Raw genomic sequence first — 15,174 nt, 5'->3', positions numbered from 1 at the left:
TTTCCTTTCAACTGTTTCCATTCCAAAGTAATCAATATAAAAACTCTGTTAATAAAGAACTAATGCCAGAGATGTCTGCCTGGAAGAAGACAAGCCCTCCCTTCAGCCTCCATCTTGAGGGAGAGAGAGGCAGGCTAGGTCCATCTGTCTGCCTGGAAGAAGACAAGCCCTCCCTTCATCCACCATCTTGAGGGAGAGAGAGGCAGGCTAGCTCCAACAGGGCTAGCCTGAAGATAGAGCGCCCTCCCTCTAGTCCATCTGCCTTGGTCCAGGCCTCAGAGGGAGAGAATAACTGCTGGACCTGATTCCCTCCCCCCCTCACCATTCCCTTCTCCTTTGGTGTGTTGTGTCTTTTAGATTGTAAGCCTGAGGTCAGGGAACCGTCTATTATCCCCTCTGTTGTAAACCGCTCGGATTCCCAGTGATTGGGCGGCATATAAATAAATCCTATTATTATTATTATGTCTCTCTCTTTGCCTTTCTACTCCAGTCCCTTTTACTTTTGTTTCATGTCTCAGTTTGTAAGCCTGAGTGCTGGGACTGATAACTGTAACTCATTCTGGGAGACTTTATGTCTAAAGAGTGAAATAAGCATGTTTTATTTAAACAAGAACAAATAATATTTCTTTTTAAATGACTACAACAACCCTTAATCTTAATGCTTAATTACAGTTTCAGAAACACAGGAATGTCTATGCTGCACTTACGTGCCACAGTTCTTCTTATTGTTATTGTGTTGTTTCTGAAGACTAACAATCACCTCATTATTTTTGTGAATATCTTCCTGCAGCTGACAGATTTCTCCTTTCTTTGCCACAATATTTGCTGAATATACTGAAAAGATGTAGTAAAGAATTTATGATCAGAATAGCCCACTATAGCATATATTACAGAACTGGATCTGTGATATTTCAGAGATAAAGCTAGGATGTCCACCCAATAACTTTACATGGGAGCTCTGCTAGGCACATGGAGCTCTCCTGCCTTCTAGGGTTGATACCTTCACAATTTAGTTATAAGAAGCAGCTCATATTTATGTGCGTGTTTATCAAGGCATTTCTATACCACTTTGAAATCTTAATGAAGGTTCTCAGAACAGTTTATGAGAGTATGAGCTTCAGAGTCTCATAATGTTTCTTTGGTTAGACAGACCACAGCTTGTGGATGCAATTCCCAGAGAGTTCAAGTGCACAGCATAAATCTAGACACTGAAGTCAGTGCAAGTTTCCTTTAGCAACCACTGATGTTAAAAGGGAAAACTTATTGTAGACAACAGCAGTGGTCATGTAGATGTTTGGAAGAGCTTTTAATTATCTTAGCTCACCAGGAGAGTGGAATGGTGCATTGGACATAGCAATAGCAATAACAAACATTCTATCTCAAACAAACTACAGATCTCTTTGGTAGTAATCTCTCCTGGCCTGCTCCTTCTAAACCTGAGCAAAACATAATTCAGGTGCACTCCATTTGCCACCAAAAATACTCTCCTTCTTCCTTACACAACTGATGACTGGTAAAGTAGGTTGGGGAGATCATAGCAATAGTGTCACAATCATGACTAAGTAGAGGTCATAAATATGAAACAGTTATGAATGATTAAAGCTAAATAACAGTTTCTTATTCATTATTGCTACTTAGTATACTTAAGGGTCAGAGCAGATGAATTCCTGCTGTCCACATGGCCTGCTCCCAAGATGAGCTGAATACACACAGGCAGACCACTGTTTTGTTTTTGTTTTGCCACAGTCAAATAGTTGTGCTAGACTGTTATATGAAGATGTGCATTTTCTGTGCTAAGCTGGAGTATCCTGGTTTATTTTTGCTCCAGTTTTTATCCCCACAGCATGGCTTCCTTTTGCTCGCTGTCCACTTTGGAGGTGTGCATTATATAAACACCCCACCTTCAAAGTGGCTGGAAGCTGTTTTATTTTGCCTGTCTGTTTCACCCCCTAGTAGCTGATATAGGGTTCCAGCCTATGTGTGCACTGGGCCCAGGTAAACCTGCGTGCTAGGAATGGGATGGACCCATTCATTGCTGTCATACAGCAGGCTGTTTGGGGATAATGAACTATTGTGAAATAACTAAGCCCAAGCTAGGATGGAATAAACTCATGAGACTTAGGCGGCCAAAATAAAAATGAACTGTTGCAGAGTATGGCTTTTAGCTATCATATTGGGTCCTTGGTGTACATTAATAAAGGCTACTCACTCTGGATCTGTTGTCTCTCATATTCCTTGGCATGAGATGCTTGCTCAAGCTGAAAAACTGAAGCAGAAATGTATATACTTTTGTGTTAGTATTACAGCATGCTGGATATTAAATATGGAAATAAATTTTCATTTTAAAATCCTAGTCCTTTGAATACTGATTTTATTTTTGTTATTATTATTGTGCTTTATTTATATAGCACTGTAGATTTGCATAGCGCTGTACATACAAACAATAAAATAGATACGAGTAAACCTGTCCATGACATGCAATCTAAGAAATAGTAGCATAATATATATAAATAATGCATAACAATACAGGAGAGGGATTTTATTCCACTCTTTGCTCTATTTAGGCAATTCATTTATACCTTGTCTGTACTGGAGAATTTCTAGAGGCATAGCTATGTTAGCTTACTGAAGAAATAAAATAAAATAAAATAAAAGTGTTAGAGCTTAGGATTCCATGGTTCTCTGTCTTTAGAGTATGCTATCTCTGCTCCCCTATTGTTTCCTTTCTCCATATCCCCAAACTGTATTAATTCTCAGGTAGAGAAATTTTTTATCTACAAATAAACTTTATTCTTATATAAACTTTATTCTTATAGCCCGCCTTTCTACTGCAGCAATTAAGGCAGCTTAGATGACTAGAATATATTGGAATAACAGAGGTGTATTTTTAGCCAGTGAGAAAAGAATTAAGCCAACCCTGCCACTTGCTCCTTAAAAAATCCCCACTGCCAGGGCTCATTCACCTAAAGGTTACCTAGAAGTCACTGTTAGGATTTCACTGTATGAATTTGCATGTAACATGTAATTTCACTTTCAGTGACGGGCAAGAAGACTTCTCAGATATTCAGATACTGAAGGGAAAATCATTTGTGCGTGGATGAAAAATGTGTGGCCTTCCAGTTATTGTCAGATTGCAACTTCCATATATTTCACCTTTCACTACACTGGCTAGGGTGATGGAAATTGCACTCCAACAGCATTTGGAAGGCTGCACTGTGCCCATCCCAGTGTTTGTACATACATAAAACTGGCAACCACATTTTCAGATAATGTATACTTCCTGTCACATAGGAGTACATAAGGCTCTTACAGTGAAGCTAACTGGCACCAGTGGCACACAGGTACAAAGTGAAAACATGCCTACTTATTAAAGCTTTTCAGCCTAACTGATTTACAGTGGACCCTTCACATTTGCTGGGGTTAGAGGCTCAGGTTCCCTGTGAAAGTTAAAAAAAACCAACCACAAATAAGAAAAACATTATGAAGTTGAAGGCTTTCATGACTGGCATCCATAGTATTTTTTTTTTTTTTTGAGCTATGTGGATGTGTGCTAGAAGAGTTTTTTCCTAACATTTTGCAAGCATCTGCGGCTGGCATCTTCAGAGAATGCTGGCATGGAAGTGAATGGGGTGTATATACCGTATACGCTGTGTAACATTTGGTTGGAAGGCAGTGATTTACATGTTAATCTGTGTGTGTTGGTCTGTGTTGAATGGCAAGGCCTCAGGGTGACTATTTAATTAGTGGTCCATTATCTGCTGGGAACCCCTCCCCTGACCCTCGTTGGTGTTCATTTGTATGTTTTGAGGTTTGATTTTGGTGTTTTTGGGGACTGGTAGCCAAACCTTGTTTACTTTAAGGGTTTCTACTTTTGTGTTGAAGTTGTCCAGGTGTTTGTGGATTTCAATGGCTTCCCTGTGCATCCTGACCCAATAAGTGTTGGCTTGGTCCAGAATTTCAGTGTTTTCAAACAGCATTTTATGCCCTGGATGGTTTACAATGTGTTCTGTTACTGCTGATTTTTCTGGCTGGCCCAGTCACACAGTGTATACAGTACTGTATATTTACCGGGGATCGGCAACCCCCGGCCCGCGGGCCGTATGCGGCCTGCAGAGGCGGCAGGACCGGCCCCAGCCCGGTCCTGCCGCCGCCAAAGCCAAAGCCTCCTCCTCCTCCTCCTCCTCTGGGCCTCCAAGCTGCCCTTGGCCCTTTAAGGGCGGCGGCGAGGAGGAAGACGAGGCCTGGCTTCATCCTCCTCCTTGCCACGGCCGCCGTGGAAGAAGGGCCAAGGGCAGCTTGGAGGCCCAGAGGCCTCTAGGCTGCACCTGGCCCTTTTTCCGCGGCGGCGGCAAGGAGGACGAGGGAAAGCCTCGTCCTCCTCACCCCCGCTGCTCTTAAAGGGCCAGGGGCAGCCTGGAGACCTCTTGGCTTCCAAGCTGCCCCTGGCCCTTTAAGAGCAATGGGGGTGTGGAGGACCAGCCCGGTCCTGCTGCCACTGGAGCCCAAGAGGGAAAGGAAGCCTTCCCACGGGGCGGCTTCCCTCCCCTCTTGGGCTCCGAGGGCGGCCCGGCCCCCTGGCTGGAGCCCAAGGGGGAAAGGAAGCCTTCCCACGGGGCGGCTTCCCTCCCCTCTTGGGCTCCAAGGGTGGCCTGGGCCCCTGGCTGGAGCCCAGGGGGGAAAGGAAGCCTTCCCACAGGGCGGCTTCCCTCCATTCTTGGGCTCTGAGGGCTCTTCCTTTCCCTCTTCCTCCTCCTCTTCTTCCTCTCTTCCTCCTCTTCTTCCCCTCTTGTCTTCCTGCTCTTCTTTCTCCTCTTCTTCTTCTTCTTCCTCCTCCTCCTTTCCCTCTTCTCTTCTTCCTGTTCCTCTCTTCTTCTTCTTCTTCTTCTTCTTCTTCTTCCTCCTCCTCCTCCTTCCCCTCTTCCTCCTCTTCTTCTTCCCCTCTTCCTCCTCTTCTTCTTCCCCTCTTCCTCCTCCTCTTCCTCTTCCCCTCTTGTCTTCTTCCTGCTCTTCTTCTTCTCTTCCTCCTCCTCTTCTTTTCCTCCTTCTTTTCTTCTTCCTCTCTTCCTCCTCTTCTTTTTCCAGAGGGAGGCCTGGGGCTGCACAGGCCGAAATGGAGCCCGTGGAAGCGGCCTGCCGCCTCCGCGGGCTCTCCCATGGCCCTTGCGGCCCCAGGCCTCTCTCTCTGGAGGGAGGCCTGGGGCCGCACGGGCCGAGAAGGGGCCCACGGAAGCGGCCTGCCGCCTCCTGCTCCTCCACGGCCCTTGGAGCCCTTTCGGCCAAAGGGAAGGGCCTGGGATGGGTGCCCAAGCCCTTCCCTTCAGCCTCCCTCCCCTTTGGCTGAAAGGGCCCCTTGGAGCCCGTTCAGCCGAGGGAAGGGACCGAGGAGGAGAGGGCGGGCACATGCCTCCTCCTCCCCGCGGGGCTTCAGTGGAAGCTCCGCCCCCGGCGTGCGGCTCTGCCCCCCGAGGGGGGAAGCTCCCCCCCCCCCGGCTTCAGCCCCCCAGTTGTCTCAAGGACAGCAACTCGGCCCCCGGCTCAAAAAGGTTGCCTACCCCTGGTATATACCCTACTCACTTCCATGTTAGCATTCTCTGAAGATGCCAGCCATAGATGCTGGCAAAACCAGGAAAAACTCTAACACTGCCACATAGCCCGAAATACCCACAAAAACCTTTTTAAAAACCCATTTTTTTTACTTTAGAGAAAAACACTCTAGAAATTGCTAGGTCTTCCAAGGCAATTCTGTGGTCAAGATCCGCCAGAAGTTGGCCATGAAATTGCATTCGAGGACCTTCAAATGCCTAGATAGGAATCTCTAGGTCCTCTGGGGTGACATTTGGCAGCACTTGACAATAGAGTCATGCTGGAAGACCTAGAGATTCCTAGAAAGAACATATTAATCAAAGGCATGAATAATCAAATCTGCAAAAGTCAAAGCTGCAAATGTGAAGGGCCAGCTATATTGCAAAATGTTGTGCATGTGTTTTTGAACCTGATTTTAAACCTGATTTAACTTCTTCGTGTGTTTAATACGGTTTTTGTCTATATAAATTACTATTCTTATTTTAAACTTTTTTAACCTGTTTGATTTTACCTGTACACCACCCTGAGATCTTGTTATGTAGGACAGGATAGAAATATTTTGATCAACCAATAAAATAGATTATCAGAACATTCGGAAAACTGAAAGCATAAAAAAAATATAATGAGCTTTCAAAGTTTAAACACGGCAACATACCAAACTTTAGCAGTAGCTTGTCCAAGTCATTTGAGATAAGGTCATTCATTTTGTAAACTAGATTAAGAAAAAATGTTAAAATATTAGGAGATTAATAAACTCACAATCATATATCTAATAATCCAGTTAAATAAAACAAAATCTGAGTGTAAGCATGAAGAAATCCCATCTCTCTGAAAAGGCCCTGCACACATAATCCAGGCTATGCTAACAAAATATTTATGCTATAGTATGTTGGTGAAACATATATGCAAAGAAGGGATCCTAATCCTACGTTAGTTGAACAATGGTCCAAAACACCCTGCAGAAATAATCCAGTTTGAGACTGCTTTAACTGCCCTGGCTCAATGCTAGGGAATCTTGGGAACTGTAGTTTATTGTGGCACCAGAGCTCTTTGGCAGAGATGGCTAAATGTCACAAAACTACAGTAGCATTGAGCCAGGGCAGTTAAAGCAGCCTCAAACTGGAATATTTCTGCAGTGTGTTTTGGACCAATGTTTTATTACAAGATTATCCGCTGTACCATAGGCAGATGTTTTAATTTAACTGTAAATAGCTGAATCCTTTCAATAGTCATTTACGGCTAATAACCAGCAATGCATCTGAGCAAATTTTCTAAATGATCTAAATAACATAATAACTCTGCATTTAACACAAGTTAGTTGTACTCAGATCTTCAGTGCCTCCATGCACGAATATTTAAGCATTTCATCAATGCGATCCTTGATAATTAATCAAAATGATGATGATTGCTTGGAATGACACATTTTGCCTGGATAAAAAATAAACGTGAGGCAAAGTTTCCAGGACTGAAAATAGAGAGTTCCTCACTGAAACCTAAATTCCTACAAAATGCATGTGTCAGTGAGTGTGCAAACTTTAAAACCTGACGTTGAGATTCTTACTGAACCAACTATGCCCACAAAATGGAAAAATGTGTTTGAAATTGAAATTAGAAAGTGTAAATGTTGCAGGTAACTCAAGACATCAATGGAAGTGTGTCTCATCTACCAATATCCACCTGCAGCATTATCTTGAATTAGTCTGATATAGGTCCAAAACACACTGCAGAAATAATCCAGTTTGAGACTGCTTGAACTGCCCTGGCTCAGTCCTAGGGAATCCTGGGGATTGTAGTTTATTGTGGCACCAGAGCTCTCTGACAGAGAAGGCTCAATCTCTCGCAAAACTACAGTTCCCAGAATTCCCTAGCATTGAACCAGGGCAGTTCAAGCAGTTTCAGACTGGATTGTTTCTGCAGTGTGTTCTGACCCCAACAGAAATAATCCAGGTTGACAACACTTTAACTGCCCTGGCTCAGTCTTAGGGAATCCTGGGGATTGTAGTTTGTTGTGGCACCAGAGCTCTCTAACAGAGAAGGCTCAATGTTTCGCAAAACTACAATTCCCATAATTCCACAGCATTGAGCCAGGGCAGTTAAAGAAGTGTCAACTTGGATTATTTCTGCAGTGTGCATGCAGCCAAAAACCACAGACGAAAGTCTTGGGCGCACCCAAATGCTTGGGATGTCTCTCAATACTGAGAAGAAACAATAATGGTGTGAGAAAGGTAACTCCTCCTTTCCCTCAGTTGTTGGAGTGAGGAGTTTTGTTGTTGTCTCTCACACAACAATAATGTCTTAAAAGAAAAGGCGAGAAATGCTTGCAGGGAGGAAACTTGGCCTCGTCTGAGGCATCTCTGGAGGCTGCCCTCAGTTGTGAAATGTCCACCACTCTTCCTCCATTTTGTTAACGCTTTGCCTCAGCCCCTCAGCAATGGTTTTCTTGAGGCCTAGTTCCTGAGTGAGGAGAAAAAGATGTCAAGTGAAGGAATTCCGAGAGATATTAGGCCTTATGAATGTTCACTGCACTGTAGAAATAATCCAGTTTGACACCACTTTGGTCTAAAACACACCGCAGACGTAACCCAGTTTGAGACCGTTAACTGCCCTGGCTCAGGGCTAGGGAATTCTGGGAACTGTAGTTTTTATTTATTTATTTATTCTTTATACAAGTTTACGTCATTCTGTATTACATAAGTTTGTGAGGCTTCTCATCAAGACCACTTAATTTATGCATTAATAAATAAACCTGAAATTTGAACTACTAGGAACTGTAGTAGTTTTGTGAGACATTTAGCTTTCTCTGTCAGAGAGAGGCTCTGGTGCTGCTATAAACTACAATTCCCAGGATTCCCTAGCACTGATCCAAGGCAGTTAAAGCAGTCCCAAACTGGATTATTTATGCGGTGTGTTTTGGACCCATGTTGAAGGTGTGTGTGAAGGAATCCGAGCAACTCAGACCTATGAATGTTCACTGAAGCTGTATCCAAACTGGAGAAATAATCCAGTTTGACACCACTTTAGCTCTGAAACACACTGCAGAAATAATCCAGTTTTAGACCGCTTTGACAGCCATGGCTCAGTGCTAGGGAATCCTGGAAACCATAGTTTATTGTGGCAGCAGAGCTGTCTCTGACAGAGAAGTCTAAATGTTTCACAAAACTACAATTCCCAGAATTCCCTAGCGCTCAGCCAAGGCAGTTAAAGCAGTCTCAAACTGGATTATTTCTGTAGTGTGTTTTTGGACCTTTAACTTCCATGACTCCATGCTATAGAATTCTGGGAATTGTAGCGCCACAACAAGCTACAGTTCCCAGAATTCCATAGCATAGAGTCATGGAAGTTAAAGTGGCATGAAACTGGATCATTTCTGCAGTAGTGATGCAGCCCCAGATCTTGAATTAAATCAATTTGTGTCCTGTGGGGCATGCTTTTGGCTGGGTCCAAACAGCAGAAATAATCCTGGGATTTGTGGTTTGTTGTGAAACCTGTGCTCCCTGAGACAGAAATCTAAACAGCTCACAAAACTAAATTCCCGGAATTCCATGGCATGGAGCCGTGGCAGTTAAAATGGCGTCAAACTGGATTATTTCTGCTTTAGGAATACAGCCCCAGACCTTGAATTAAATTGAACTGTGTCCTGTAGGGCATGCTGTTGGTGGTGCCCACACTGCAGAAATAATCCAGTTTGACACTACTTTTAACTGTCATGCCTCAGTGCTATGGAATCCTGAGATTTGTAGTTTCATGAGATATTTAGCCTTCTCTTTCAGAGAGCTCAGGTGCCACATCAAATTACAGTTCCCAGGATACCATAGGATGGTGTCATGACAGATAAGGTGGTGTCAAACTGCATTATTTCTGCAGTCTGGTAGCAGCGCTGTTATAGGTGTGCCTCAGTTAACAAAATCATGTTCCTTGACATTACACGGGGCCTTCCACAGTCACTGGGATTAGGAGCACAGGAACCTCGTGAAAGTGGGAAAAAATCACAAGCATAAAAACACTATTTTTTTTTACCCGTCTATAGTACACCTCTCTAGGTATCTCTTGGTCCTCCAGGGCAATTCTATGGTAAAGATCTCCAGAAGTTGACCATGAAATTGCACCGGAGGACCTACAAATGCCCAGAGGAGGGTTCTCTAGGTCCTCCAGCTTAACTTTTGGCAGGAATTGACAACAGAGTCATGCTGGAGGACCTAGATATTCTTACAGAGGACATATTAATCAAATCCGTAAATAATCAAATCCGCAAAAATCAAATCTGTAAATGTGGAGGGCCAACTGTACCTCTTTAAAGAAAATTTGGTACCAGAGGCAGAAATAGCATGGAAATAATAGGGATACCATAAATACTCTACTATAAGTTGATCTCATGTATAAGTCAAGGGCAGGTTTTGGGGCACAAATTATGACCCATGACGAGGGTAAAACCTGGAGGCTCATTCATTGTGTGTAAGTGTGTCTGCAGCAAGAGGCTTTTTAATTGAGGCTTTTTGTTCCAGCTTTTGTTTCATCCTTCACTCCCCAAACAGCAACAGTATGGTCAGGACAGGGACTCGGTTTGTTTAAAAGCAATTAATCACCTAGGACTCTTTCTGCTTGGCTCAAAAGAGAAAGAAACTCAACTTACAGACGAGTTTATACAGTAGGTTCCTGTACATCCCAAAAGAGAAGAGCACTTCATGTTTAAACAATTATTTTTAAAATTCAAAACTAACAATAAGAGCAGGTGAAAATTAAATGCATTATTATTATTATTATTAACCTTTATTTATAAAGCACTGTAAATTTACACAGTGCTGTACATACAATCTTTTTAATTGGATGGTTCCCTGCCCTCAGGCTTACAATCTAAAAAGAGATGACACAAAGGGAGTGGTGGTGGGGAAGGGGCCTCTCTAGTAGGATAAAACATATAAAATACATATAAAATGCATATACATATAAAATGAAAGAACAAACTGCATCCAGGGATAATTTTCTTCTTTCCCTAGACTCCAATTTCCCTATGATTTCCACTTTGGTGGCCAAATTTACAGATCTGTGCTTTTTAAAAACATGTTGGGAATAGCTGGTGAGGCAAGCTTATCTGTTCTCCTCTTCCCTTTTCTATCAGTGTTGATGTTCACACATGCCCAGTGATTCTCACAGACCTATTGTTTACCTTGCCTGTTGCAATCCCAAAACACACTGCAGAAATAATCCAGTTTGAGACCGCTTTAACTGCCCTGGCTCAATGCTAGGGAATCCTGAGAAATGTAGTTTTTAAAAAAAATTATTAAGTTTTTCTGCTCTATATAAAAAAGTCAAACATTGTACAACACATAAAACATTTCATATTATAACATTCTGTCTAACATAAAAAGACTCACTACAAAAACATAACATACAATAAACAATCAACATATATTTTCAGTCCTGATTCTTTTTGAATTCTTAATATTTTCTCTAGTTTATCTGACCTCAGTTTCTTTCTTACATTTTGTCTTCATGTGTATATATACGTCTTTATTTCTTAATTCAGTTATCTCTTTAATTCTGCCATTTCCCTTATTCCAAACTAATGGTTATAAAAACATCCCCTTCTTGATCAATGGCTCCTAATCTCTCTTTAATTTATCTATTGATTTATTTTTCAACAAATGTGTCAGTTTGTCTATCCCCATATAATAATATAATTTAAATGTCCATTATTTTATATTTGGGATATCTTACTTTTTCAAATTAGCTGCATATAATATTCTTGCTGCCATCATCATATATGCTTTTGTTCTAAATTTATATTTTCAACTATGTTCAATAAATACATTTTAGGGTCTGTTGATTCTTTAATATAATAATAATTCTGGGATCTGTAGTTTGTGGGAAATTTATCCTTCTCTGTCAGAGAGCTCTGGTGCTACAACAAACTACAATCCCCAGGATTCCCTGGCACTGAGCCAGGGCAGTTAAAGCTGTCTCAAACTGCATTATTTCTGCAGTGTGTTTTGGACTGTGAACAGACACACACAGCTGGAGTAGAATCCCATTCTTTCCTAACTCAAACCCAATTGTATTGTTTACTGTACGCAGCAATCACTGAAAGTCTGTCTTTCTCCAGCCTTCCCTCATCATCCTCCCAATGTTGATATTGTTGTTGTTGTTAGCTGCCCTCGAGTCGACCTCAACTCATGGTGACCCTGTGGATAAGACATCTCCAAGACCCCCATCCTCATCTGCTCTGCTTAGATCTTGCGGATTCAGGCTCATGACCTCCCTGACTGAGTCCAGCCATCTGGCTTGCAGTCTTCCTCTCTTTCTGCTGCCCTATATCTTTCTTAGCATTATTGTCCTTTCTAGTGAATCATCTCTTCTCATGTGGCCAAAGCATGACAACCTCAATTTAGTCATCTTGGGGCTCATTCACACTTATGTTAAATGCACCGAGAGATTCGCCTCTGTGAATCGATTCAAAATTGATTCATCATTACCACTACGTTTTAGGCCAGCGAATCTCTCCATGGCATTTAAATTTTGTCACCATTCACATTCGCCACCGTTCCAGATCAAAATGGAGGTGCCTCCATTGCTGGAATGGTGGCTGCATGATCCAAATCGATCCAATTAGCTTACTCACACTATCAGAGATTCAGATCACTGTGGTTCTTAAAAAAAGAACTGCTAAGGGATCCGGTGCCAAATGCACCAGTTTAAGTGGGTTTTTCACTCACCCCTCCCCTGCAAACTGCACCAACTGTGGTCAGGGCGAGTGTGGACATCACGGAAATAAACCAATTCCTAATTGGTTTATTTCTGTAGCGATAAACCAATTCCAAATTTGTTTATTTCTTGTAGGTTTCCAGGAAGAGTTCTGGCTTGATCTGTTTGAGGACCCATTTGTTGGTCCTTTTGACCCTCCGTAATACCCCTTCTCCAGAAACAAATGAGTTGATTTTCTTTTTATCTGATTTCTTCACTGTCCAGCACTCCCATACATACATGGCGATGGGGAATACAATGGCTGAATGACCCTAACTTTAGTATTCAGCTTGATATCTTTCTGCTTTGAGATCTTGTCTAGTTCTTTTATAGCTCCTTTCCCATTCCTAACCTTCTTCTAATTTCTTGACTGCAGTCTCCATTCTGATCATTATTTAATCCAAGGTATGGGAAATTGTTAAGGTGATAGGTTTGTCTTAGGGTTGCCATAAGTCAGAAACAACTTGAAGGCACATAACAACAACAATGTCTACCAACTCCTAAAAGGTCTTTTGTTATTTGTTGTTGTTACCTGCCCTTGAGTTGACCTATACTCATGGCAACCCCTGTGGATGACATGTCTCCAAGCCCTCCTGTCCTCCATTGCTCTGCTCAGGTCCTGCAGGATCAAGATGGAGACCTCCTTGATTGAGTATAGCCATCTGACTTGTGGTCTTCCTCTCTTTCTACCACCTACTACCTTTCATTGCCTTTTTTATTAAGTCTTTTCTTCTCATGTGTGTCCAAAGTATGACAACCTCAATTTTGCCATCTTGGCTTCCAGGGAGTTAAAGCTGTGTCACACTGGATTATTTCTGCAGTATGGATTAGACTGTTATGGAATTTCCTGTGAAAAAAAGGTCAGCTGTAACAGACCAGACACATGAGAATTCATATAAACAATCTTCTTACAAAATAGATCATGATTTAATTTAAACCAATTATCAGTCTCAGAAGAAGAAAAATCTTTCAGCAGCATAGCCTCATCCTCTGTGTAGTAAATGTTAAAGGACAGTGCCTCTGGGAATATGCAAGGTGATATTCGACCATCTCACTGAACACAGGGACCAGTAATAAATATCTTAAATTATGGTTAAGCTACAAAGCATGAGAACATCACCTGAAAACAATCTTGAGACACAAAGTAGTCAGGTTGTGTAAACCCTAAAGCCATTCATGTCAAGGTGCATAAATCCTGAAGCTTGTCAAATTACTCTAAATTGTGGGATGATAATCCCACCAACTGTCCTCCCAGTACTTGATAGTAAAAATGCAAGAATGACAAATTAGCTCACCATTGTTGTTGTTGTTGTTGTTGTTGTGTTCTGATGTTGGTGTAGATCTTGACATAACCATCTCAAGTGGCCCCAAAATTGAGAAATTTAACATGTAGCACCATTCAGAATAGTCCCTGAGCCACCAACAATGAAGTTGCTATTTGAAATAACAAAAAAATGGACCTTACAGTATTTGTTTTCTAAAAGAATCACCTTGTTTCCCTCTATCTTCCTTTACCAACTCTTTCTCTACCCACCCCATCTCTTCTGCTTCCCCCAATACTCTTCAAGAAAAGCAATGAAGATGCTCCATCTACTGGAGAACTGGTGCAGTATATCCACATTAACTGTCATATGACTGATCAATACACAGAAGAAATTTACACTGTTTTAAATAGATAGTTCTCTTTATGTTAGTGAAACAGGCTCCCAGATGAATTGAATGGCAATCCTTACTTCAGGATTGTTTCAAAGATCTCTGCAACTTTGGGGTAAGGTACATTAAAAGCAACACCTGAAAAATAGTTGTTGTACCTGGTTGATGTAAGAATTTGGTAGTATAATTTTCACACTTTCCCCCCAGTTTGGCTGTAGAAGGTACAAAAGGATTGGAAGAGATCTGTAGAGATATGTGGAAGTACCACTGAAAATGTGCAGAATAGACCACAAACCCATCAACCCCACCCCCCCGGAACATTTGTGGAGAACTTTATAAATTCCAGGAGGTTATTGTATATTCAGTCCTCCAAAATGTGGATAATAACCTGAATCTTATTTATTAATCCCAACTAAAGTAGACCTATTGACTCAATTGTTGAACACATAGGGAAATCCCTTTGGTTCAGTTTGTTCTCCCCTAGTTGTAACTAACAACAAGACTGAGGCCACATTCTAGTACCCAGTGGGTTGCACAATATGAAAATACAAAATAATGGGAATGATTATGCTGATACTGCAAACAGATCCTTGTCAAGTACTAAAATCTGGTGGCTCTCGTATAAAGTGGAGTGGGAAATCTGTTCCAGGTTCTGGCTGGCTTAAAAAACCTATCCACAGTTCTGAACCACAGACTAGAAATATCATTATTTGGGCACTATTTGGGAAGGAAACTCACACACTCCACAGAGTCTCCTTTCAGTGCAGAAAGGTTCTGAAAAGAGGGTTAGACCAATTCATGGAGGATAAATGAGTCAGTAGTTATTGCTTGTGATAAGTGCCACCTTCCCTTTCAGTACCATGTTCCCTATTTGAACACATGCCATTCATTGGGCCTCTGGATTATGGTAACAAAAGGATACAATATAGTGATATAACATGATGTTTTGGGAAATAATGTGGAAATGGCTGTCCATGTTGTGTGACAATAGTTGTTATTTTTTTTAAAATCCATATATATAACTGCAAGCTGTAGCTAGCTCATAGATGAGTGTATAAATCCCGAATTTTCAAATTTCAGATAGTAATTTGTGGGTTACATTCTTTTATTATTCAATAAAATTCAAATATTTAAAACAACATATACTTTGAAAAGGCCATTGTAACCCTGAGTTCAAATGTGTTGAGCTGTATTAAAATG

At 41.7% G+C, this 15,174-nt stretch overlaps 1 protein-coding gene across 7 annotated transcripts in view; it reads right to left on the bottom strand.

Annotated features, from left to right (window-relative positions):
- C1H14orf39 (chromosome 1 C14orf39 homolog) overlaps nucleotides 1-9,208 on the bottom strand; it is a 40,510-nt gene extending 31,302 nt beyond the window's left edge. Inside the window, exons 1-4 of one of the 7 annotated variants that reach the window (XM_042441358.1) lie at nucleotides 9,198-9,208; nucleotides 6,239-6,295; nucleotides 2,210-2,266; nucleotides 708-834 (exon numbers count right to left, since the gene is read on the bottom strand). In XM_042441358.1, the coding sequence (XP_042297292.1) occupies nucleotides 708-834; nucleotides 2,210-2,266; nucleotides 6,239-6,287 (233 nt within the window). In that variant the 5' untranslated portion in view covers nucleotides 6,288-6,295; nucleotides 9,198-9,208. Of the gene's footprint in view, nucleotides 1-707; nucleotides 835-2,209; nucleotides 2,267-6,238; nucleotides 6,296-6,907; nucleotides 7,198-7,260; nucleotides 7,283-7,752; nucleotides 8,215-8,329; nucleotides 8,341-8,541; nucleotides 8,548-9,197 lie in introns of those variants that run through there. The other 6 variants (XM_042441375.1, XM_042441384.1, XM_042441334.1 and 3 more) reach the window with 6 other exon arrangements.
- Nucleotides 9,209-15,174: the final 5,966 nt, after the last annotated feature.

The sequence above is a fragment of the Sceloporus undulatus genome, chromosome 1 (assembly GCF_019175285.1).
Source record: "Sceloporus undulatus isolate JIND9_A2432 ecotype Alabama chromosome 1, SceUnd_v1.1, whole genome shotgun sequence".
In the NCBI taxonomy this organism is placed as follows: Eukaryota; Metazoa; Chordata; class Lepidosauria; order Squamata; family Phrynosomatidae; genus Sceloporus; species Sceloporus undulatus.
The sequence above is the reverse complement of the archived record's forward strand: the minus strand, read 5'-3'. Positions and strand labels throughout refer to the sequence as shown.